This window comes from Malus domestica, chromosome 14, assembly GCF_042453785.1.
Source record: "Malus domestica chromosome 14, GDT2T_hap1".
Lineage (NCBI taxonomy): Eukaryota > Viridiplantae > Streptophyta > Magnoliopsida > Rosales > Rosaceae > Malus > Malus domestica.
In genome coordinates, this window is record NC_091674.1 from 31286403 (window position 1) to 31310877 (window position 24475).

A 24475-nucleotide genomic window follows, 5' to 3' on the forward strand; every position below is an offset into this window, starting at 1 on the left:
ACTTTGGCATCGGAGGTTCTTCGGCCAAAGCCCCCCCCATTCATCGTGGGCGCGTGAGGCTCTTGGCCTTAACCTAAGGTGTTAATTGTTTTGTAGGTGCAAAATCGTCCAAGATCGAGGAGGAGAAAATTTGCATCCACAAATTGGTGCTTTCATTGAGAGTTGAAATCCATACTCGTAGAAGACTCTCGCACAAAAAGGTTTTTTCTTTATTTTTTTAGTCCATTTGAATATTTTTCATACGTTCTTATTATTAGAATTTTTTACCTGCAAAGGTTCTTTGATAAAACATATAAGCAAAATATAATGGCTAGAAATTTAGAAAATTCCACAAGTGAAAATTCTAATGTTCAAGAAATGGGATTATGGAGATCCGTGAGGCTAAATGCGACAATAAGTGGAGCAGCACCACCACCACGAGTTTCCACCATGGGAACCACCACAGTGGCTACCTCGGTAGCCACCCGTGGCGAGGTCCATGGTGCCTTCACCACGGCTCAAGCCGTGCCATCTAAGGTTCACGGCACCAAGGCCACGACCCAAGTCGTGCCATCCAAGTTTGCACGGGCCTGGGCCCAAGCCTCGCATTCGCTTGCATCACATACTAAGCAGCCTGCTCCCGCCAAGCAACCTGCTCTCGCGGCCCAGCCTGCTCCTGCCAAGCAGCATGCTCTCGTGACCCAGCCTGCTCCCAACGAGTAGCCCACTCTCGTGGTCCAGCCTGCTCTTGCCAAGCAGCCTGCTCTCGTGACCCAGCCTGCTCCTAACGAACAGCCCACTCTCGTGGTCCAGCCTACTTCCGTCGAGCAGCCCACTCCCGTGGCCCAGCCTGCTTCAGTCGAGCAGCCTGCTCTCGTGACCTAGCCTGCTCTCAACGAGCAGCCCACTCCCGTGGTCAAGCCTGCTCTCGTCAAGCCGCCCACTCTCACGGCCCAACCTGCTCCCGACGAGCAGCCCACTCCAGTGGCCCAGCCAGCTCCAGTCGAGCAGCCCACTCTCACGGCCCAGCCTGTTCTTGTGGCTTTCCAAGCAACCCAAGTCGGCCCAAGACTATCTCAACTATCTGGACCTACCATCGAGCCGGGGGCATTCTCACCACATTTTTTCGCGGATTTGGCATTTCCCAACTCAAATCTCGCGCCCGGAGTCAACCACCCTTCCACTGCCCAAGGAGGCGCATTCCTTCCAAGCTTTTCCAATCCAAATGGCGAACAACACTTGTCTCGACAAGTCATAGAGTTGACGAGCGCCCTTGCACAACAGACAACCTTGGTGAATCAACTTTTACAACGCATCAGGATCCAACGTGCCCCGGATGAGGTATCCCAAAGTAGGACAAAGGCAGACAGACCTTTCCAGCAGCGTCCCGGCAAGCAGCCACGAGCCGAACGTTTGGGCAATGTACATTCCCGTCTTAGCGCGCGGAGGAGCATGCACTCTCGACTAGGCCCACGGATGAGCATACATTCACGGTTGGGGTCATACTCTGATAGTCAACATAAGCAACCTTCCGGACAAAATATCCATTCACGGCTAAGCCCACAAGGAGCATCCTCCACCTCACATCAGAGTAGGCAGCACGACGGACGGAAAGAAGCAGTCACTCAATCCCGCTCAAGTTGAACCAGCAGTCTGCGAAGAACTCGCTCGCCTGGTAAGAACGCACCACATGCACTGCATCCGCGGCATAGACGAGCCAAACACATGGAAGAGCAGCCTAGACCAGCAAGTCATGGCTGGGGGCAGCCGAGAGCTCCACTACCCCCAACAAAGGCAAATTCAGGAAGAAGTAAAGAGACTATTGACCAAGCAATTGCATGATTTCCAACCCAACGAGGTCACGACAAGGCACTACGACGGAACATGACCAACATAAGCAGGTCACCTTTCACGAACGAGATCGAGCAGGCAGAGCCTCCACGTGAGTTCAACATGCCACATTTCACATATTTCAAAGGGGATGAAGACCCGGAGAGACACTTAAAGCGCTACCAAAGCGCAATGATCCTTTATCGAAACAACGATGATCTCATGTGCAAGATATTCGCCACCACTCTACAAGGCGAGGCGCAAGATTGGTTCTACACCCTGCCACCACAATCCATTCGGAATTTCTACGAACTTTCTTTGGTTTTCACCAAAGAATATTCATCTTATCGCTCCATCAAAAAGAAGTTTGACCATTTGTTCGACGTCAAGAAGAACCCAAAGGAGTCGCTTCGCGACTATGTGAGGAGGTGCAAAGTAGAGAAGGCAAAAATAGTCGAATGCAACGACTCAATAGCTAGAGCAGCCTTCCAAAAAGGACTTCCAGCAGACCACCCATTATTCGGAAAATTGATCATGAAAGAAGATCTAACTCTGGCAGACTCTTTTCCTTTGGCAGAGAAGCATGCACTTTGGGATGAGGCTCGCCAATGCATATTCAAGGACTTGAAGAAGTACCCGACATCACCTCCCTAGAAGCAGCGGAGGACTTATTCGCATGTTTGACGGTATCTAAAGTAGCAATAAGCTCTACCATCATGCGAGAAGAGATGGGGGCCCGACTACCTATATTCTACAGTTTAAAAGCTCTCATCGATGCTATTAAAAATTCAAAAGCTAACTTTGGCGATAATTGTTGTAACCCAAAATCTTAAGTTTTACCTTCAAACGCAAGCAATCATCATCATGACGTACTATTCCGCCGAATCCAAACATGTGACGATAAAGGCGTAGACCCTGGCAGATGCAAAGTTTTCTAACGAACGTAATAACTCGGCCCAACGACGCCTCAAAGGTAGCCGAGCACACTTTAGCCACACCTGCTCCCTCAATGGAGATTTCTAGCGTTTGCATGTCGACGGCGCATCCAACTACGAAGGCTCGTGAGCAGCCGTGTTTCTTGCCACCCCAGACGTTTCAATGCTCAAGCAGGCGATCACTCTAAACTTCAAAGCATCTAACAACGAAGCAGAGTACGAAGCCCCACTAGCAGGCATTCGAATGACAAAAGACTTGGTGGTGAAAAAGCTTTCCATTCATTCCAAGTCCTGGCTAATCACCAGCCAGACTACCAGGGGCAAAGGCATGATGATCGTGGCAACCGATTACTTCACCAAATAAGTAGAAGCAGATCCCATGACGATCATGGTTCAGACGGACATAGAGCGCTTCATATGAAGGAGTATCATTTGCCGATTTGGCATCCCTTAATCCATCATCACCGACAACGGCCCACAATTTGTGGGCAAAGATTTGGCGAAGTTCTTCAAAAAATATGGCATCAAGCAGCACATGTCTACGCCAAGATATCCTCAAGGCAATAGGCGGGCCAAAGCATCCGCTAAGATGATCCTCGACTGCCACAAGAAATCCCCCACCAATAAGAAAAGAAAATGGCCAGACGAACTCCAATGATGTCTATGGGCATATCGCACAACCAAAAGACGAGCAACCGAAAGGAGATGGCCACAAGCTTAGATCTGGCAGAAGAGAGGCGCGAACAGACTATCACTCGCATTGCAGCCTACCAGCATCAGCTCCTCTCCAGCTACAACAAAAGGGCCAAGATCCGGCAGTTCCAGCCCGGAGATCTGGTCATAAGAAAAACCTTTATCACTGCCAGCATAAGAGACTCCAAAAATATGGATCATATCTGGGAAAGTCCGTACAAGATCAGCAGAGTAGGTGGCAAGAACAATTACACCCTCGCCCCCATAAAACGACAAAAAGATCGAAAAACAGTAGAACGCCTACAATCTGAGAAAGTACCATGTGTGACCTCTCGCTACATCAAAGCCCGAAGACTCAAGCAGCTCGACGGGCACTACCTCACCAGCCGAAGATTATCTAGTTGTTATGCAGTTCTTACCTTACATCTAAGTTCTCGTTCGTTTAACTCATTTTTCAATGAGGAATTCAGAAGTAATCACGACTTGGCTTGGCTGCATGCTTACAACAATTGATCACTCCTGCACTTCAAAAGAAAACTGCGCCTTTCTTAGGGACTTACCGCAGGAATTGCGCCCCCCGATGGACCAACCATGCTCTCCAGTGCGAGAGGGTAAACTAATTGCTCTCCAACACGAGAGGGTAAACCAATTCCCCGACACCCACATGGGTCAGCTCTCCAAGAACGGGAGGATAAACTCTACACTCCGAATATCCAAACGTGGATGAGCCGGGCTGCCCTAGTATAACTAGATGCACGATGGCTTGCGCCGGGATTCCTAGAAGTAGCCGCAATGGTCTTTTTCAAGGCTTAGCTAACTGAAGGATTTTGGGTCTCTTGGCCTAATCCGTAGGGAACCGGGCCCTAGAGACGGAGAGGGCACATTACGCAGTACATCCGATGGACGGCTGCCCTAGAATCCTAAAGCTGCTACCGAGTGCATTAAGGTAGCCTACAGATTCCGGAAGACTGCCTACGACTTGCCCTTCGAGAAGTAAAGCCACACTAGACTTATACAACCACACATTCTTGTGAAAGGTTAAACAAGCTAACACGCATATACGAAGTTTTATCCACTGCCGACATGCTACGTAGTCGATAAGCTTCACCTCTGCCAAGCGCGGAACAACCTACACCAAGTCCTAAAGTGTTGTGATACTTGCTACGCAACCTACGAAATTGGAGAAAGTCAAGGTTAACAGCCTAGTGGTTACGTGGACTTGTCTGCTTCTGTAAGTAAAGCATCCGGCTGCCAACCCTATGGCTAACAACTTTGCAAAGTTCTACACCAACACATACGGCTGCATAGGCTACGCGGGCTTGTCTGCTTATAAAAAAAGTAGCATGCCTGCCACTGGTCTATCAAGTCTAAAGGTTAGGGCATGAACAAAAGAAACGAAGATGAAGAAAAACAAAGGAAAACATGTTTATAAACAACTAGCAAAGGCCGAAGGAGTTCAAGCAAAACAAGAGTTACAAGGAAAAACAAATAAAATCCTAAAGGCTACCTAGAAGACTATAGCAGCTTGGACATCCCACGACTACTCGGTCGCCACACCTTCAGCAGCCGCAACGCTCTTAACAGCGGTATCATCTGGCGCTTCACCCTCGGCTGCCCCAGCCTGGGCACTAACTTCTCCAACTACTTCACCAATGGAAGCCTCAAAAGTAAAATCAAGCAAGTCTTCCGGAGAAATAGAGAAGGTCTCGAAACCCCGAGCCCAGCTTTTTCACCTTTCAGCTGCTCATCTTCCTCGAGTAGACCAACATGGATGCTCTACAGCTCATCCACTTCCTTCTTCAGACTTTCGTTGATCTTCAGTACACCTTAAAGTTCCAACACTTGGCGTTCAAGCCTATCGACGATTCTCTTAAAGTGGATCACTTGATTATAAGCAGCAATCAACTTTTCATCCTTTGCATAAGCAGCAAAACAAAGCTCAGAAACTGCAAACTCAAGATCTTGAATCTAAGGTATGTAACATCCAATCTTTTTCTCTGCACTTTCATGTTTAACTTGGATCGCGTCAAGCCTAGTCTTCAAGTCAACGATCTTTTGACGAGCGATCTCAAGCTGCAAATGAGTGGGGGCAGACATATGAGACCCCTTTAAAGCAACAAGCTCAGAATCTTCCATAGTATTTGCCGTCTCCTTAGCAGCCTTACTATATCTACATCATAGCAAGCAGAGCAGTCATTCTATAATTGGGTCGTATACTTCACAAACGAGCTTGGGCAAACACCTTTCTGACGCCATCAACAAACTTGGCACAAGCGTCCATGTTTTCAAGAGATCTGGTTTCAAAAGCACATAGATCTCAGCAGCCCCTCCAGAAGCAAGCTTAGTGGATTTCTCACAGCTGCCTATGCGAGCAGTCTCCTCATTCCCAGCAGGCGAATCAGTCTTAGCAGCATAATGAATTGGCCTGGGCGCCACTTTAGCAGCAGAGTCCACCTTATCGCTCTTCACAATAACAAGCATCTCCAAAGATGAACCGGACTTTGCTCCTAACAAACGTCTTGGTACAAAATTCAACACTAGGAGCATGACAGAACCTTTATGCCGAACAATCCTATCAGCAATCGTACTAGCCATTCTTGACATGGCAGGCACCACATGCTCAGATCTAGCAGCCTCATTTTTCATCCCCTTGGAAAAAGTCAAGTCAATCACAAGCCTGGAGGCAGTCAACGAACCCGCGCGAGCGAAAGAAGTCTTTGGTTTTTTCTTAGCCGGTATCTCTTGAGCAGGCAGGGAAGATCCATTTTCCCACCTTCACTTGCAGCAGGATCCATAACAGTGATTAGACGAGCCAATGCATCCGCCTTGATCCTATTCACCTCATCTTTTGGGAGCAGTCCACGTTTTTCCTGACGAATAGAGCTAAAGTAGCCAACGCCATTCATGGTACCTAGCAAGGGAGTTCAACCCAACATTCCAGTAGCTCATGAGGCCCACAACCTCTTCATTTCTCTCAATCACTGGCCTAGCTCGCATCGTGTCCAAAAGCCTAAAAGGACATAAACCATGTGACTCACCTAGTACTGCGCCCCAGCGCCACAATTCGCGGCCCCAGCCACACAAGCTGCCCTTGATTCTAGCCAAGTCAAGCAGCTTAAAACAGTGGTCCCTGCCACAATACCTCCTCGGCCCATGCCGAGCCGACTCTTGGCCCATGCCAGCCGACGTGCCGCACCACCCCGACGGTTGCCCCGCGGTAGCACCATCCAAGAAGAAGACAAGGAAAATTAATTTTTTCTTACCTCAATGCGGCACGAAGAAGACGAAGAAAGCAACGAAAGACGGTCCTTTGCACGGGCAAGATGTAGAAGATTGCTAGATGAGGGGGAACAAATATCCTCTAAGCTATCTCTCTCTTGTAGGGTAGAATAAATCACTCTCCAAAGTTGATTTAATAACCCACTTAAGGTGGACTTAAATAGGCTTTGAGAGAAATTTATTTCCCTTTCCTAGAATGATCTAATTTCATATTAAAGAGAGAATCTATATCAAAATAGGAAGCAGTCCTAAGTTTCCTAAAGCAAGAAGATCTCTACACCTGCTGTCTTTTTCTGCGAGCAGCCCAACAGGTGTGGGGGCATTTGTGGAGCCAAAAATATTCACAAGGCGACACGTGGATTTTTGACAAAAGAAGACAAAACTACCCTTGGGGCATACCGGGATTCCCACGCGCAAGCAGCAGGCAATTATCCTTCAACCAAGTCAAAAGTGCCCAAAATAGGTATCAACTTAAAACCTAATTTATTCATATATTTCCTATTTCATTATTTAGCTAATCAATTAGCTAAATATTATACCTATTCCATAATTCCTAAAACATTCCTTCTAAAATAATGATAATTAGCTAATTATTCCCTTAATTAGCATTTAGACCATTCACTTTACCCTAACTCCCACAAAAAGGCCGGCCATCTTTCATCCTTCTACCTTTTTTCCTTTATATGACAAATAATTAGCCAAGTTAATTAGGGAGTTATTGGCTAATTATTTTTTAACTCCTAATTAAACCCAAAAAACCCTAGCCACCTCCTATCCCTATAAATATACTCTCATTCTCACCAAAAAGAAGAGAAAAAATTCCAACACTTTGGCAAAATTCTCTAAACACTCTTTCTCTCTAAATTCTAACTTTGGCATCAGAGGTTCTTCGGCCAAAACCCCCCCCATTCATCATGGGCGCGTGAGGCTCTTGGCCTTAACCTAAGGTGTTAATTGTTTTGTAGGTGCAAAATCGTTCAAGATCGAGGAGGAGAAAATTTGCATCCACAATTATCTGTTTTATTAGAATATAATATAATTGGATTCTACTGGCGCAAGAGTGAAAAATAATCGTTGAAATGGAAGGTGAGTTTGACTTGGGTTGAGAGGATTGCAGCCCCAAAGTAGAATCACGTTTGACTTTTAGATACACGTGGTAGTCTGTGTCGAGAGAGGATGCTCGCCATATCCTCTTTGTGAGAATCCAGAAGATTCTTCAATCACATCTGTTTATCGTATATCATACGGTCAGTTTTTATTAGGTACTGTTTATATTCAATTTTAAATAAAAAAAATTACAATAATTTCTAACCGCACGATGTATGATGAACGAATGTGTTTGAAGGATCCAATCCTCACAAAGAATATCAAACGAAAATCCTCCTGAGTGTATGTCAACAAAGAAAAATGCAAAAGAGATTGATTTCTTTAAGAAAAATGTTAGGAGTCATTTTTTTTAGACCACGATTGTTAAATCACACCACGTGAAAATAAAGTAGGATTTCATAATCTAAATAATTTGAAATAAAAAATCAACCGTAAATAACTATATAATGTAGTTTATTATAAATCTCATTATAGAACTCTTGACCCTAGAAACTACAAAGCCTACGTGGCGCGCAGGCCGAGTAATTAATAAGCTAACTACGTCCTTCGGTGAATGCGGGGCGTGCCAACTCGTCGGCCGAGCTCGGCCGAGGAGTAAATTTGTTGATGTTGCGTTGGGTGCGCGGCTGACTTCTGCGTCTTGCGATTGCGGCCGAGAAAGGAACACGTCTCGGCCTCTTGGGCTCTCGAACCTGAAGACAAGGTTACTATTCTTACGAAGTTCAATATCAAATTCGGCTTTCAATGTGCCGAACGTAATAACGTGTAACACCTCACTTCGCCGAGAAGGCTGATGAGATGACCTCGACCAATAAGGGTTAGAAACCCTTCTCGACCGAGACTTGGATAGGTAATCAACCGTTCTCGCCGCAGTGCTGTTGATGCCAACGGAAGATACTGCGAGACCGATTGATTCTACGGTGACAGAGCTATCTATGCCGACTTAAGATATCACCGGTTGCTTCCACAGTGCTGTTGATGCCAACGGAAGATGTGTCAGCGAAAAAAAGAAAAAGAAAAATCACAAGTTGTGAGAATTTACGCAGGGCAATTTTGTATTGATTTGCAGGGGCCTGGTATGATGTGCAACCTCTTCTATTTATAGCAATGGCTCCCCCCAAGGTCGAGTTAAAAACCTACTCGGACTAGGTTTCCTTTCCCTGATCCGCATCAACTCAACCAGTCCTACCTTCACTAGGACTGTGAACCTAGTCCTTTACCTGAGCCGGATCCGCTTCCGGGTCCTGCCGAGACTCCTTATTGCACTAGGATTCGACTTCTTACGTTATGACCTAGCCGACCTAGGTTTGGCGGCCCACGTACTGAACGATCCGTGGTATTCTTGCCGCAAGGCCTCCCGGGCCGAGAATGACCCTACACTCGGCCCAAACTGTTATTTTGGGCCCAAACAAGAACATAATTTATCTTTGTAACTCAGGTGCGGAAAACTCTTTTTCCCTTCCATTGAGTTGAAATTCTCGACAAAATGTTTATCGAGCCCATTAATTTGTACCATATCCTTCATGTATTGTACTAATTTCAAATTTTCTTGTAAATGAATTTCGTACTTTGAAGTTAAAAATATATATATATAGTTTCTGTAGAATTAAACAACCTGAGAAAGAAATATACCAGAATTAGACCCAAGATAAGCAAAAAAAAAAATTAAAATTAAAAACGCAAAAGTTGTGGTGGAAATTGGGAAGTGGGAAGGAGGAAAAGGGTATATTTGTCATTACAAGGGGGCGGGGAATTGAATGAGGTAGCCGGGAAATGAGCAGTGTTGTCCACCGGTGGGTAGGAGTAGCAAGTTGTAGGGTTTAGGGAGCTGGTATTAAAAGCTCAACGGCTACACACCTGGCCCTGAGTGTACCCCCTTCTATATCTGTACCACCACACACAAAAAAACCAGAAAAGTATTATGCCCTCCAATGGGATGTGTTGAGAAATTAAATTTCTCTACCCTTTTGCTTCTCTCTCTCTCTCTCTCTCTCTCTCTCTCTCTCTCTCTCTCTCTCTATATTTTGGACCTTTGGGAGTTGTTGATAGAAAAACAAACGCTTCCAAAACTCATCAGTTACAAAAACCGCAGAAATCAGTGGAAGTGGGGATAGTGACAGGGGTGACTGCCTAGTCCTCTCTCTCTCATCTTTCTCTCTCTACATATATATTGGATACTTGTGGGTGATTTTGTTATGGTAAAAGTTAATTACAGGTCCAAGATTTAATCTTTCCAAAATCAAGCCGATATCTTGATAATCTTTTGGCAGCCGTTTATGAAATTTTTGGTGCACTAATGGCTGTCCTTGGCTTCCATAACTGATGCTCTTTCTCTATATATATATTTCAAACCACCACATTTCCTCCTTAAAACCAGTTTCCAAATCCCCATTATATATATACGTATATACGTGTGTGTGTATATACTATATAACCCACAAACAACAACACAAGGTCAAAACCCATATAAATATATCAGTCACTCTTCTTGTTTGCTTGCTGTTTCTCTCGTGGGACTTAAGCTTCTTCTGCTGATCAAGTGATCATAAAAACATTTAGTAGCTTTCTTCTAGCTACTTCCCAACTCAGGACAGAACTACTAGTGTGCGTGTGGCTGAAGAATTAGAGGAGGAAAATGGAGTACGGCAGCGGACGCGGTGGCTCTAGTGGCGGAGACCACCACGACGACTCCTCCGGCTCTCAAAGAAGGAAGAAGCGCTACCACCGTCACACTGCTCACCAGATTCAGAGGCTTGAAGGGTAAGTCCAAAGTCTACAACTTGTGCTCTGCATTCTGTGTCTGATTTGTTGGGTCTGTGGGTAATGTGGGATTGATCGGAATAACTGATAATTTTGGCTGCATATGTTGGATATGAAATATGAAGAATGTATAAGGAGTGCCCTCACCCGGATGAAAAGCAGAGGATGCAGTTGAGCAGAGAGTTGGGTTTGGCTCCTCGCCAGATAAAATTTTGGTTTCAAAACCGCAGGACCCAGATGAAGGTAAATTCTTACTCATTCACTCTTTTGCTTGATAATTAAATTGCTGAACTTTTTTCTTCATTTCTTTGTGCCTCATTGCTCTACTACTAATGGCAGGCGCAAAACGAAAGATCGGACAACTGCGCACTTCGAGCAGAGAACGACAAGATCCGATGCGAAAACATTGCAATCAGAGAGGCCCTCAAGAATGTCATTTGCCCCTCTTGCGGTGTACCTCCACTCAACGAAGATTCCTACTTTGATGAACAGAAATTGCGAATGGAGAATGCCCAATTGAAACAAGAGGTTTTTACTCGATTTCCATTTCGATTTTGTTACTAAAGTTTCAAGCTTGATGCAATCTTCTTTCAGTTACTATGTTCAAATTTTCAATCTTTCATTCATTTGCAGCTAGATAGAGTGTCTAGTATTGCTGCAAAATACATTGGGAGGCCAATTTCCCAGCTCCCACCAGTGCAGCCTATTCATATTTCGTCTTTGGACTTATCAATGGCAAGTTTTGGGGGCCATGGATTGGCTGGCCCTTCTCTTGATCTTGATCTACTTCCGGGGAGTGCTTTATCTACCATGCCCAATTTGCCTTACCAGCCTCCTGGGTTTTCGGACATGGATAAGTCCCTCATGACTGACATTGCCGCAAATGCCATGGCAGAGTTGCTTAGGCTTCTGCAGACCAATGATCCTTTGTGGATGAAGTCTTCTACTGATGGGAGGGATGTTCTTAATCTTGAATCCTATGAGAGGATTTTTCCGAGGGCTACTAGTCATTCGAAAAACCCCTATGTCAGAATTGAAGCATCACGAGATTCTGGTGTGGTTATCATGAGTGGTTTAGCATTAGTTGACATGTTTATTGACCTGGTAATTCTCTTCCCCTCCTAGTTCTCTCTGTATTGTCGTCTAATTTGCAATTCCCAAAACCTGAATTGTAGCTTAATAATTTATATCCAAATGTTTAACAATTTGAAGTTTGCAGAACAAATTTGCGGAGCTGTTTCCAACAATTGTCTCAATGGCAAGAACAATCGAAGTAATATCACCTGGAATGTTGGGTGGTCATGGCTCTTTGCAGTTGGTATGTGGCTTAAAATCTTTTTACTTTATTTTGATTTGTCTAATCTTCTGCCGGAATTATGCTTGGATAAGTTTCTTATCACTTGGATGATTTACCTAGATGTACAACGAGTTGCAAGTGCTTTCGCCATTGGTACCAACTCGGGAGTTCTACTTCCTTCGTTATTGTCAGCAAATCGAGCAAGGCCTGTGGGCAATTGTCGATGTCTCTTACGATTTTCCACAAGATAATCAGTTTGCAAACCAATGTCGATCTCATAGGCTTCCTTCTGGGTGCTTGATTCAAGACATGCCAAATGGATATTCCAAGGTTTGTTTCACAAGCAAAAAGTTTTTTTTTTTTTTTCTGTATGTGCTTGATTCACCTCTCCCAGACCCTGCGTAAAGCGGGAGCCTTGTGCACTGGGTACGACCTTTATGTGAAAGGTAATGGTAATATCTTCACTTACTTCCTCATATCATTGCGAAAAAATAGGTTACTTGGGTGGAACATGTGGAAATAGAAGACAAAGTTCCAACTCATCGGATTTATAGAGATCTTATTCACAGCGGATTAGCATTTGGAGCTCAACGATGGCTTGCTGCTCTGCAGAGAATGTGTGAAAGATTTGCGTGTCTAATGGTTTCAGGCACTTATACTAGAGATCTTGAAGGAGGTATCAATTGTCAACAGCGTAGTTAGTCAACGATCATTAACATTCTACCCTAGTAGCTAAATTTCAACATTATTTTCTTATTTTTTGTGAAACAATTAGTGATTCCATCGCCCCAAGGAAAGAGGAGCATGATGAAACTTGCACAAAGGATGGTGAACAACTTCTGCGCAAACATTAGTGCATCCAACGGACATAGATGGACCACCCTTTCTGGGATGGACGAGATTGGAGTCCGAGTCGCTATCCATAAGAGCACCGATCCTGGTCAACCAAACGGTGTGGTTCTTAGTGCAGGTACTACCATTTGGCTCCCATTATCGCCACAGAATGTCTTCAATTTTTTCAAGGATGAAAGAACTCGACCTCAGGTAAATTTACGCTTACTAGAAATTGTTGCTCAAATTTTGTAACATACTAATCAGATTAAATTTTCAACTTTTAAATTGGTTTTGAATTTTTCCTCTAGTGGGATGTGCTTTCAAATGGCAATGCAGTGCAAGATGTTGCCCATATAGCAAATGGTTCACATCCAGGGAACTGTATATCTGTTCTTCGAGTAAGACAACTCTATATTTGCGAAACAAGTAATTCTGTGTTTCATATTGGAAATTGTTATTAGCATTTCAAAAAAGTCATTGTATCTTCATTGTTACACGAAACTTAATTTAAGGACTACTTGATTATATAGATTGCAAATTAATTGCCTTGTAACATGTATAGGCGTTCAACACTAACCAGAACAACATGTTGATACTCCAAGAGAGCTGCATAGACTCATCAGGCTCACTTGTTGTGTACTCTCCTATTGACCTACCGGCCATCAACATTGCAATGAGCGGTGAGGATTCTTCCTACATTCCCCTCCTGCCATCAGGATTCACCATTTCGCCAGATGGGCGAGCAGATCAAGGGGATGGCGCCTCATCAAGTTCTTGCAATGCAAATGGGAGTGGATCACTAGTCACAGTGGCATTACAAATTCTGGTGAGCAGCTTGCCATCCGCTAAGCTGAACTTGGAGTCGGTAAATACCGTTAATAACCTAATCGGAACAACTGTCCAGCAAATTAAGACAGCCTTGAATTGCAATAGTTCCTGATGATGATCACTCTCTGCTACACAACTGTTTTCTTGTCTACTATTGATCTTAAATATTTCTGATAAGAAATGATCAGAGGTATTCAATGTGGGACAAAGCATCTGGGTTAGTTGGAAACCTTGAATGCCCTCTCATCAAAGACCTGAAGCTGTACAATTACTTCCACTGTTGCTGCTGCTGCTGCTGATGGTTCAGAAGAGCTGTGTTTTTGCTTCCAAGGTTCATTACAATTTACACCAACTACAAACTTTAATTTATTTTGGTGGGGTAGGTTTTTGTTCTGGCTAGTGATTTTAACACTCGTCTTTTCAATCTCATGTACTCCTTCCGTGAGTGCGTAACAAATTATAGAGTATTCAGTAGGGGAGTACGCGTGGTTAGAAGAGGAGTGTTAAAATCGCTAGCCTTGGTTTTGTTATTTTGCAAATTTAGGTTTGGAAAAGTAGAGCATTAAAAGAGGGAGTCAAGAACGCACCATACGCGTCTTCTTTCTTGCTGAATTTCTCTCCGGCAAGAAAAAAAAGTTGTATGGTTCGGGCATTGACTTCTTGTTCATCGACTTATTTATCTTAATTTAAACTAAATTTGAATTTTCTCTCAACTGTTTTCCCTTCTTATTGATTGACAAATCAAATGTGCCTTGATAAATTTGTGTGTGGTTTCATTTATGTAGTATTGTGTTTGAGTGGAGGGAAACTTCAATAAATTTGTCCAATTGGAGCAATTTTCAATTTCAAATCGAACAAGATCATATAAAAGAGGATCAAAGTACATAAGTTCTTCCTTATATATTTTACGGATGACGTGATCAGACAATCATATTCAAATTTTTCTTCTACGATGAGCGAAGATGGCTAGGTAGAGGCTCCATCCATCTCCATGTTTTTCCTAGAGAGTGCAAAAGTGGAAAATAAGCTTAAAGATCGAACTTTTATGCCTCGACATTTTCTGTAGGGAAAAAGCATTTCCTTGATGAACTTTGATTGGTATGACCCTAACTGACTGCCTAACTGTCCACTTATTACTTCATTTAACCAAATTCTTTGAGTTTGAGTATGAGATTGAGTTGGATGGTCAATTTGTTAAATAATGGTGGATCCCCCATAAGCTTGGGGCCATCAACCAATCTAGTCGTTGGACTTTTGAAACTTTCGGATCTTTCTTTGTCTAATTAATTGGCAATTAACCATTATTATTCTTGCCTTATGTTAAGTAAGGCACAAGTAATAAAACCTGGGTTTGTTTAAGAGGAGTTGCAATGGGAGAAGGCTGGCGATTTTGGCACCCATCTTTCCTTTATTTGCACTTCAAACTAAATATTTACAATTTGTTTATAGTCACATATGTATGAAGCGCAAAAAGCTAAACGAAAATAAAGAGTGCTAAAATCACGAGCAAATCGAGGCGTGTTAAAGTCGCCATTTGTTAGTCATGGGAGAAGGGGAAGAAGGAGAATATGATCATCCATCCACCCCAGCTTACACTGCTTAAGCTGTGCTGCTATGGAAACAGTGAGTCATAAAGCCGGGGTTCATGAAAGTTAGCACAGAAGACAATAAATTGGACTTGGTTTGTTATTGGCTATGGATCAGCACAAAGCACAATTTTATTATAGTTTGATGTTTGTAAAAGAGACGGAGAAGTGAGAGCCAAAAGTTCTGCAACAAAGCCAGTATCGTATAGTCAGCCATAAAGACCGGGTCTTAAAACACCATCAATGCATCGTGTAGCTCTATGATTTCTGATGATTCCACCTACCTATATACATATATACATATATATATATATATATGTGTGTGTCTATATATATTGATTGAGATCTGGTGGCACGCGCTTTTGACGCACATTTTGATATCTATTTTCTAGAATTCACTTCGTAATATATTTTAACGATTCGAACAATTTTGTATTTTCATATATCATCATTGCAAAAAATTAGACAAATCTAAAATCATTAAGGCATTCTTTTGTAGTGAAAGAAATAAACAATACGGTTCTACAAAGCAGTAAATTTAATCCAACGGTCATATGGTTTCCGATTTGAATGATTTTTTGGTAGACATGATCTTTGAGGTAAGACATAAAAATAGATAATTGGATAGTTGAAATATATTACATAGTAAACCTCGCAAAAACATGTGTCAAAAGCGCTTACTCTACATATACACACACTACATATATGCCATATTTCTATATGATCCCATTCCCTAAAGCTAGCTTTAGCTTGCCACCTCACACACCATCCATCCATGAACATTCACCATGCAACCCTAGCTTTCCACTGCTTTACTTGGTAACCCTATTAAGTAAAGTACGTCCGTGCCTTGTTACCTCTTTGGTTGCTGTATAACTTGTGACGTTAAGGAACAAACAAACAAAAACAAGGAATGTGGATATAGTGTTCAATCAATGAAATGCAGGATATACTTCTTTGACATGAAATATGAACCCCTCTCTCCAAAAATATTAACTGAGTTGCGAACAATCGGATCGATTGCACACAGAAAACATCTCACACCCTCCTTTGATTTCATCCACCCTCGTCTCGTCTCAACCCCTTGCTTCTGGTGCTTGCCTGTACACGATCATCCCACCCACCCACCCACCCACCACCTCCTTTGTTTTACCTCTGGTACTACTTACTAGTAGGGTTTCATTTCATTAAATGATCCTGATGGTAGAGTTGTGATTAGAAAGGAAGTAGTTTCGAAGGCAGACACTGACATTTCTCCATATACAATAACCCTACTAGTCTATACCTCCATCCTGTTATCAAGGGCTTGCATCTAACCTGTCTAGTCTCTAGAGAAATTGGCTGGGAAATGTTTCAATTTTCGGTTTATGCAACTATCAAATTATTTTAATATGTTGTTGATATACACGATCGCTATGTCAAATAATGTTGAATCATGGTATAACCTATGTTTAATTTTGATCAACTTGATAATTAAGCTTTAATATATGAGCATTTTGGCCGATTTCCCATAATCCATCACTTAATTTTGGTATGTAAGAGCATGTGATAGATTTTCCTAGTGGTTAAAATATTCTTCTTCAACTTATTGCGTTCTGAGTTAAAAACTCTTTCACATTTTTATGCAATTTAGGGTAGAGTATCGTTCAATCGCATAAGATGATCGGCAAACTGACAAAGCCAATATTTGATGGGCTTCTCACCAAAACACTCGGCCCATTTTTGAGCATAACCTTAAACTCTCCAAGCCAAAGCGGGCCTTTTATATGCATTTCGGGAAGCATGAAACAAAAATAAATAAATAAAATTAATGTACAGCTCACTACAAAGGATCGTTCAAACACACCTGACGTCATTGCAAATTAGGGTATGAGATTTCAAATGACCTAACCACCCAATGTGTCTTACTAATCGTACGTGAGATATTAGAGTAAGTGAACTAATTAATCATTTGGTGTACTTAATTCTTAACCTCACAAATGAATGAGCTAATCACATGGCCCGAATTAAATATCTGTAAAAGTACGAAAATTAGGCCAAATAAAGGGGTGATTTGGCTCCTACATACCATGTGAGAGACTAGAGAAGGAAGAGAGTTGCCAAAAGCACCCAAAATTAACTAAAGACCTAAAATGAAGCATGCATGCATGCATGGGTCCTCCTCGACAATGACGGATTTAGAATTCTAATATCGGGATAATCTCAATATAAAATTTTCAAAAAAATTAAACGATAAATTACCAACTTTTCATGCATAATCTTTATACAAGTAACATTTTAAGCTACAAATACTAAATTTGTCCACAACGAGATTTCATTCTCTAAAAATGTGTTATGATAGTTTCATTGTCAAATACAAGAGAAAACAGATCAATAAGGATTTGGAACTATCCCCAAATTGGGTTGAACTATCTGGAATAAGATTAGAACTATCAAATTTGGAGTTGAAATATTTAGAATAAAATAAGAGATAATCGATGGTGATTTTCACTGGTGGTGGCCTAAAGATCGGTTGGGTGTGGTTAGAGAAAAAAAAAATAGGAATTGGAATTGGGAATTACCCAACTAGAGAAAGTGAATGCAAAATGAGATTTGGGTGGAGATCTTGGGTAGAAGGATAGACAATAGACTCTCTATATTTTTGTTTAATTATAAAGGATCTCCCTCATGTGGCATAATATAAAACTTGCTTTTAATTATTTTGTTTTAAATGGTTCATCTCAAAACAATGTTGTTTTTATCAAGTCTTTTAAGAAATAGTCTTCTTCTCCTTCGTTAATCGTTTGCATAACCTGCACCCATCGGGTTTGCCACTCCACTCTTCTCCTCCACCACATGCCCAAACTTGGTGGTCCTCGGAGGTCCTCATAGTCACTTATATGTATGGGTGGATTTTTTTGCCAAATTGCCATGTCAACCAAATTGACAACCATGGCATATCGATTTTGTGCCAATCGGTAATGGTACTGTATTGCACCGTATCAAAATTTCATGGTACGGTATTGGTAATGGATACCATTACCACGGTATTACAGTACCGTACCGAAAAATATAATATATAATTTACAAATTATAGAATATATAATTATATAACACATATTTATAATATATATATGTATAATATTCCAATAATTCGAAAATAAAACCCTACTTATATTAGCATTGTTATTGGTGACTTTGATCTTTTGGGTTAGTGGAAATCAAACACAAAGGAGTTCCCAATTATTTCACAAATAGCCAAAGATATCTTTGCAATCCCCACTTTTACCATTGCTATTGAAAATGCATTTAGCCTAGGGAGGAGGGTTGTGGACCCTTTTAGGGCATCCTTGACTCCTAAAATGGTAGGGGCACTATTTTGTACTAGTGATTGGCTTAGGGCGGATAAAGTAAACTTCTACAAGGAACCAACGGATGATATGCTTCAATTTTACAAGGAAATGGAAGAAGTGAAAACAAGTAAGATATGCTTTAATTTTTTTAGTAAATTTGTTATTAAATGGTTTTCAACTTTAATTCTTCTTGCTACTAATATGTTTTCTTTGTTTGTAATGTAGGCTTGACACAAGTTCAATCCTCCTCCAAAAGCTTCAACATCTCAAGCCTGAAGAATTGATCAATGAATTTTACTTTTTGAAGTTTAGTTCCAATTTTCATTTGGTTTGAAACTTTAACTTCTATTTGGATTGTTAACTTCTATTTGTTTTACTTCGTAACTTATATTTGGATTGTAAGCTTAATTTCATCATGAATCTTGATGCATCATTTGAATTATTTTGTGTGTGTGTGTGTGTCTGAATTGTGAATGGTGAATAATAGATGAATTTAGACTAAATGTATGAGATAAAACTACCCAAAAAAAAGTTTTGCCCTTGAACTGGGTTAAAAAAACAAAAACAGATTTTGTCCCAAAACAAAGTGGCAATTACCATTGTCATTCTATGCCAATTGAACTATTTGGCAATACCAAACTTCGGTGCACCGAAAGTTTAGTATGGTAATGATAACAGATTTTGTCAAACCTAAAGTTTGGTATGGTAACCATACCAAACTCGCCCCTACTTATATGGTCTTCAAGGTGGTACTGGGACCACCTAGGTCCCTTAATGTATCTGACAATGCTCCTGCAGTGTGGGAAAGATCAAAGTATCATGATTCGATGATGTAGAACAAATGGTCTATTGGACTGAAGAGAAAATGGACTGTTGAAGGCAAAAGGATGTAATAGAAATTTGCAAATTTGACGTCCGAGCTTCGATTTTGGTCCATGATACTTTTTTCAGAAAAGGAATGAATTCATGGTTCAAACTCATTGCTCTTCCCTGATATACTATGAATTTTGGCCATAGGAGGTTGTTTTAGCCTCCAAAATGCAATTTAAGTTCAATAATAAAAATTGGGCTTTTGGGCTTTCTCTCAAACTCAAGTGGATTCGAGAAAAATTGTTATTCAAGGGTTTACATTCGTATCCCTCTTGCTTTGTGGTATGTCAATCAATAATTATACGAAATTTTACTGTGTAATAGAATTTATCAACTAAGATTTTATTTCTCTGTTATCCACTAAGATTTTATTTTTTTGTTATCAACTAAGATCTTGTCGTGGAACTCAACCATCAGGTCTATAATGAAGTAGGGATCCGCATGATGATGAGCCTAAACTGTTAATCAAACGACTATCAATGATATTCTCAAATCGTAAAGTGAAATTGGATCGATTTTGTTATGTTTAATTTGCCAAGATTTTTCGATTTGAGTTGTTCACTTTAGATTTTGGATTCGAGTCTGTGATGACGTGGGCATACTATCTATATACACGAAGGGGTGCGATATTTACACATCCATTTTTACTTCTCATACACCTTCTTAATTTTTGACCGTTGGAATGAATTGAAGAAGATCAAAAGTCAGAAATTAATAGGGGGTATAAAAGAAATAAAAAGATGTGTGTCGATATCACACCCATACACGAAACGGGAGCCTCAGAAAGTTCTTTGGCATATACACTACTAGAATTATGGCTATAAGCCACCCTTTCATTTGGTGGCTATTGTCAAGTGTTGCCACTCACATTGGTGGCAAACCTTTATGGCCACCAATCACCCACTAAACTAGAAGTGTGGCCTATGTAGAGGACTCCATTGTAACAATGGCCACCAATATTGCATTGGTGGGTATGTGAATAGTACACCATTTTTATATTTTATAATTAATTGTAAAATGCAAAATATGTCATTGTCTCTCTTATTGGTGGCTAGATTTGAGACTAACATTGGTGGCTTTCATACTCATACACCCACCAATCCTATGTGTCTCTATTAGGATGAGTGGCTTTTAAAGTATAGGCACCAACAATGGTGTGAATCTATAGCATTCCAAATGACCTTTATGTTCGAATTGTATTACATGGCTGTTAAATCATTGTTTTGTACTACATTAAAACTCATCTTCTTAATATAAACTTCACAACTATATTAAATTTGCAAAAGGCATCACATTGACAACCAACCACACTTTATATCCCATACGGAATAATAACAAGGTTTGTCCCTTTTCAAGGAAGCATATTACATTCAAGTTTGTTGTCCCACACATCCAACTACCCAAGGGTGAGGAGATTACATTTTATAAAACCAACAGTACATATGCACATCCACCAACAGCAACTGAACTAACAAAATCCGCCCCATTGGATCTATGCCTTCCCTACGGCATTTGTACTATTTACATCAAGCAAAAATCACAGGAATGATCACAACTAGCTTATCACTTATTGAACCTAGTGACATTCACCATGCATGGACGATAGACCATCTCATCCGCTGTGCCGTTATTGTGCAGCACAACAAAGCCGTCATCTTCAACTTCTCCACTTGCCTGGATCTCTAAACTAGTCCCTTGTTCAGTTCTAGTCACACAAGCTTCACTCACATCAACTCGGTTTGGTTCCACAATGCCTGCATCAGCAGCCCTCATCGGCGCGGACATTATTGCAGCCCTCAGTTCACGCTTCATGTTCTCCACTTCCAACTCCATCCGTCTGTTATGTACCACCATTGAATCAGTTTGCTCTTTCCTCAATTGTGCAACCACATTTGCCTGCTCAATCCTTTGCCTTTCCTCTCTCTCACTTGCCTCCATCTTAAGTCTCTCAATTTCAATATTAGCAACTTTTATTTGTTCCTCATATGCTACTGTAATTGTTTCAACTTCTCTACAAATCCCTCTTTTCTCAGTTCTAATGCCCGGCACGTCAGACCACACAACCCCTGTCCCAAATCCTCTTACACGGTTGTATTTCTCAGGCCCCAATACATCAGCGTACACATTATGGCAAACCTGTTCAGTTATGATCTCATTCCTATCTGCGTACAGTTTCAACTTTGTATTGAATTCATCCTGCAAGTTGTTGGGAAGAATAATCACATATACATATGAACTCTATATCGATTTCATAGCCTTCTAAATCAAATATATTCCAACCATGTTTCTCAACAATACTAGTGCTATTAGTGATTGTTCTGTTGTTCAAACAAACATTATACCAATAAACTCATATGCACCCTTATCTCTTTCATTACTTCAGTGTATTCACTAATGCAGCCGGTTGCTGCATTATGTTCTTTGTCTCACTGAGTTTGCGTATAAAATATTACAAACCACATGATTGTTCACATTCCACAAACCTTTTATATATATCGCCTCCTATAGGACACCATGGCATACTAACAATTTTTGATGGCATACTTACAAACCGGAAACATATATATCACCTACATCGAATATCAACATTGTATCAGCTGCTAATTGATGGCATACTTACAATTATTGCAGCTGACCGAGCATCCACTGGTTCCCCATTTTTCCGAGTATGTGTTAGTGTAAAGAATGTAATGCAGTCCGGTTTGCTTCCATTCACTTGTTCCTGTTAACATAAAATGTCAAATAACCAATAGACCAGATATTTCATGAGATTGTTTTCATCCAGCACCTTCATTCCATGTGCACTAAACTGTACTTAAGTTAGCATAACACAAAACTGAAGGAAAATCCTTACATGTTCGTGTCTGATTTGCGCAAACGACTTGGTTCCAGTCGTGTGATATATTTGTAGTGCCTTCCTGTTCTTTCTAGATGTCGTAGCACGCTTCTACATATGTCAATTGTATCATGCATTAGTGGGGCTATGTGAAAACATAATTCATCCTAATTTCCAATACATACAATCCATACATTTATCATTCACATAATTTCCCAACTAAATCAACCATATATGGTGTATAAACAAGCAAGAACATTTGATCACTGTGTGTGGTACCTGAGCATGTCCGGTGTCCCATAGTTGTACTAACAATTTCCATTGCCCTTGGTTGACCCGGCCATCTTGACAATGGAACCTCTCCGCTGATGGTGAGTGCAGGCATGGAGTATAGTATGCCTTCTTGAGGTTTGCCTTGTAATCCTTCCATCTATCATTCATCTTCATCTCACAAACCCGCCGAATTTTTGGCTCCAATTCTAATGTGATTTCATCTGTCCAATCAAGAGTCCCCTGCCCATTTAGATATATATATGTTGTTGTTAATTATGCCCCATTACGTAATATATGAAATATGAAACAAAACATTTACTTTGTAATACCCCTGCAGTAGGTTTCAATTTTTTTTTATAATCGTTCATTTTAGCCTTACATGAAACAGTTAAAAGCAGGCTCATTACACATCACCAATCTACAAGGATGCTGCCTTTTAGTGCTGCATTATGTGCAGTGGACCCTATTGTAATCGTATATGGTGCCTATTACGACGTAATTGGTGCGTCTTATTTCAAATATATCACATTCAAGCATAATTTATTCTAGTTCTACTTTGTAACTGACCACCTGCAGAATATTTGACATAACCAATGACGAGTATTAACTGGTGTATGGATAACAGTAGTTAAGGTCAATTAGTTTTGGAATGAAGGCATACTCTGTATTGATGGCATACTTATGGCTAACAGCAGTTAAACTTGTGTATTGATGACATACTTATGCATGTATAACAGCAGTTAATGTAATGTATTGATGGCATACTTATGGCTTCAACGTGTGTGTTGAGTAAGCAAACAAAAGGCCATGTGATGGCATTTTGTGGGTTTTATTTTTTCCAGGTTTAAATCTAATTGACAGTGACATAACTATCTATCCATACAGCAAAACCAACCAACCATATAACCAATATCCTTATGTTGATTTACCTTAATCCTCTGCCAAGCACGATCCATGTTTGAACCCATGTAGAAATGCCTCCAATCAACTACGTTAATCGGAAAATATGATGCTTCCTGAGATAGCATTCCTAAAAACCTAGAAAATCTAGCAACAGTGTGAGGAGGCTCTACCGGCTGCCCTTTCTCATTAAATTGCATCACCTCCTTCGTACCATTGGGTGCCCAATGTGGCCTATTTATGCCCATAGGTGCCTGTGCTCTACAAGTCATACGTGAACGTTCATCCACGCTACCTTCGACATTATTTGGAATCGGGAAATGATGTATGTGGTTGTGTTCCATCAGGTTGAATGCTGGTGGTTCAGTTTCGATGCCTTCGTCAATCAACATTGATGCAACTGAGTTATTGATGCTGACCCACAGTACCTTCAAAATTACATTTCATGTAAACAGAACACAAGTGCGTCCAATGAACAGCAGTACACAAAAGCATTTACATTTAACACCTCAATTAATTATCTGGTAAGCAGAGAACAATAGTACATACCTCCTGAAATGGCTTCAATGTAACCTCTGTGCCCTCCAGATATTTTCGTCTTTGCGTTGATAGCTTGATGCAATTAAACAAGTCAACTGATATCTATGAAGCCAGACACGTTCCGTATTTGAAATACAAACTTCAAATATTTGCAGACACATTTAAGTCGAGCGGCAACTCCTCCCACCTACTAACAATAGTAAAACCATTATTTAATTGATATACACTGATGGAGTTCGCCCCTAGCCACACATAATGGCCAGCTGTTGCTATTAACGAATAAAAAAATATAGGAACCCATTAAATAATTTATCAGTCTGTGAGGTGGCAGATTTGGAATTCATGGTTGATGAGATTGGCATATGCCATGTGCGGTCAAATATCCCTGCTTTTGTAAGGAGAATCCCGGGACTTAATTGTTGACACCCTAATTAATTATTTTTTCAACTCAGTGGGTGTGAACTTACAAGTGCCTTGTCTTCCATTCTAATCTCATTTATAAATATCAACGTTGAAGAGGTTGTTGAACTTACAGCAGTTTCAACTTCATCTCAAATTTGCACCAAATCACCAATGTCCCATTTATTCCCAAATGT

At 41.1% G+C, this 24475-nt stretch overlaps 2 protein-coding genes across 2 annotated transcripts; one reads left to right on the forward strand and one right to left on the reverse strand.

Moving 5' to 3' along the window:
- Positions 1-9733: 9733 nt before the first annotated feature.
- Positions 9734-14255, forward strand: LOC114821181 (homeobox-leucine zipper protein HDG11-like). The gene is made up of 10 exons (XM_029093126.2): positions 9734-10583; positions 10709-10826; positions 10923-11111; positions 11217-11687; positions 11803-11901; positions 12001-12210; positions 12376-12556; positions 12656-12924; positions 13023-13112; positions 13277-14255. Exons 1-10 carry the CDS (start codon positions 10459-10461, stop codon positions 13652-13654), a joined length of 2130 nt encoding a protein of 709 aa, XP_028948959.1. The 5' UTR covers positions 9734-10458; the 3' UTR covers positions 13655-14255.
- A 6369-nt stretch (positions 14256-20624) lies between these two features.
- Positions 20625-24062, reverse strand: LOC139191498 (uncharacterized). The gene is made up of 6 exons (XM_070812383.1): positions 23889-24062; positions 23369-23767; positions 22446-22679; positions 22185-22277; positions 21951-22052; positions 20625-21526 (listed from the first exon to the last, which is right to left on the reverse strand). The coding sequence occupies exons 2-6, from the start codon at positions 23729-23731 to the stop codon at positions 20894-20896; spliced, it is 1425 nt and encodes a 474-aa protein (XP_070668484.1). The 5' UTR covers positions 23732-23767; positions 23889-24062; the 3' UTR covers positions 20625-20893.
- Between the last annotated feature and the right edge of the window lie 413 nt (positions 24063-24475).

Coding starts and splice junctions, on each gene's coding strand:
- LOC114821181 (XM_029093126.2), top strand. CDS start 10,459: ATGGAGTACGGCAGCGGACGCGGTGGCTCTAGTGGCGGAGACCACCAC. Junction 11,688..11,802: donor TTGACATGTTTATTGACCTG/GTAATTCTCTTC, acceptor TGAAGTTTGCAG/AACAAATTTGCGGAGCTGTT. Junction 12,211..12,375: donor TGCCAAATGGATATTCCAAG/GTTTGTTTCACA, acceptor GCGAAAAAATAG/GTTACTTGGGTGGAACATGT.
- LOC139191498 (XM_070812383.1), bottom strand. CDS start 23,731: ATGTTGATTGACGAAGGCATCGAAACTGAACCACCAGCATTCAACCTG. Junction 22,680..23,368: donor GTGCTTGGCAGAGGATTAAG/GTAAATCAACAT, acceptor CTAAATGGGCAG/GGGACTCTTGATTGGACAGA. Junction 22,278..22,445: donor GGGACACCGGACATGCTCAG/GTACCACACACA, acceptor TGACATATGTAG/AAGCGTGCTACGACATCTAG.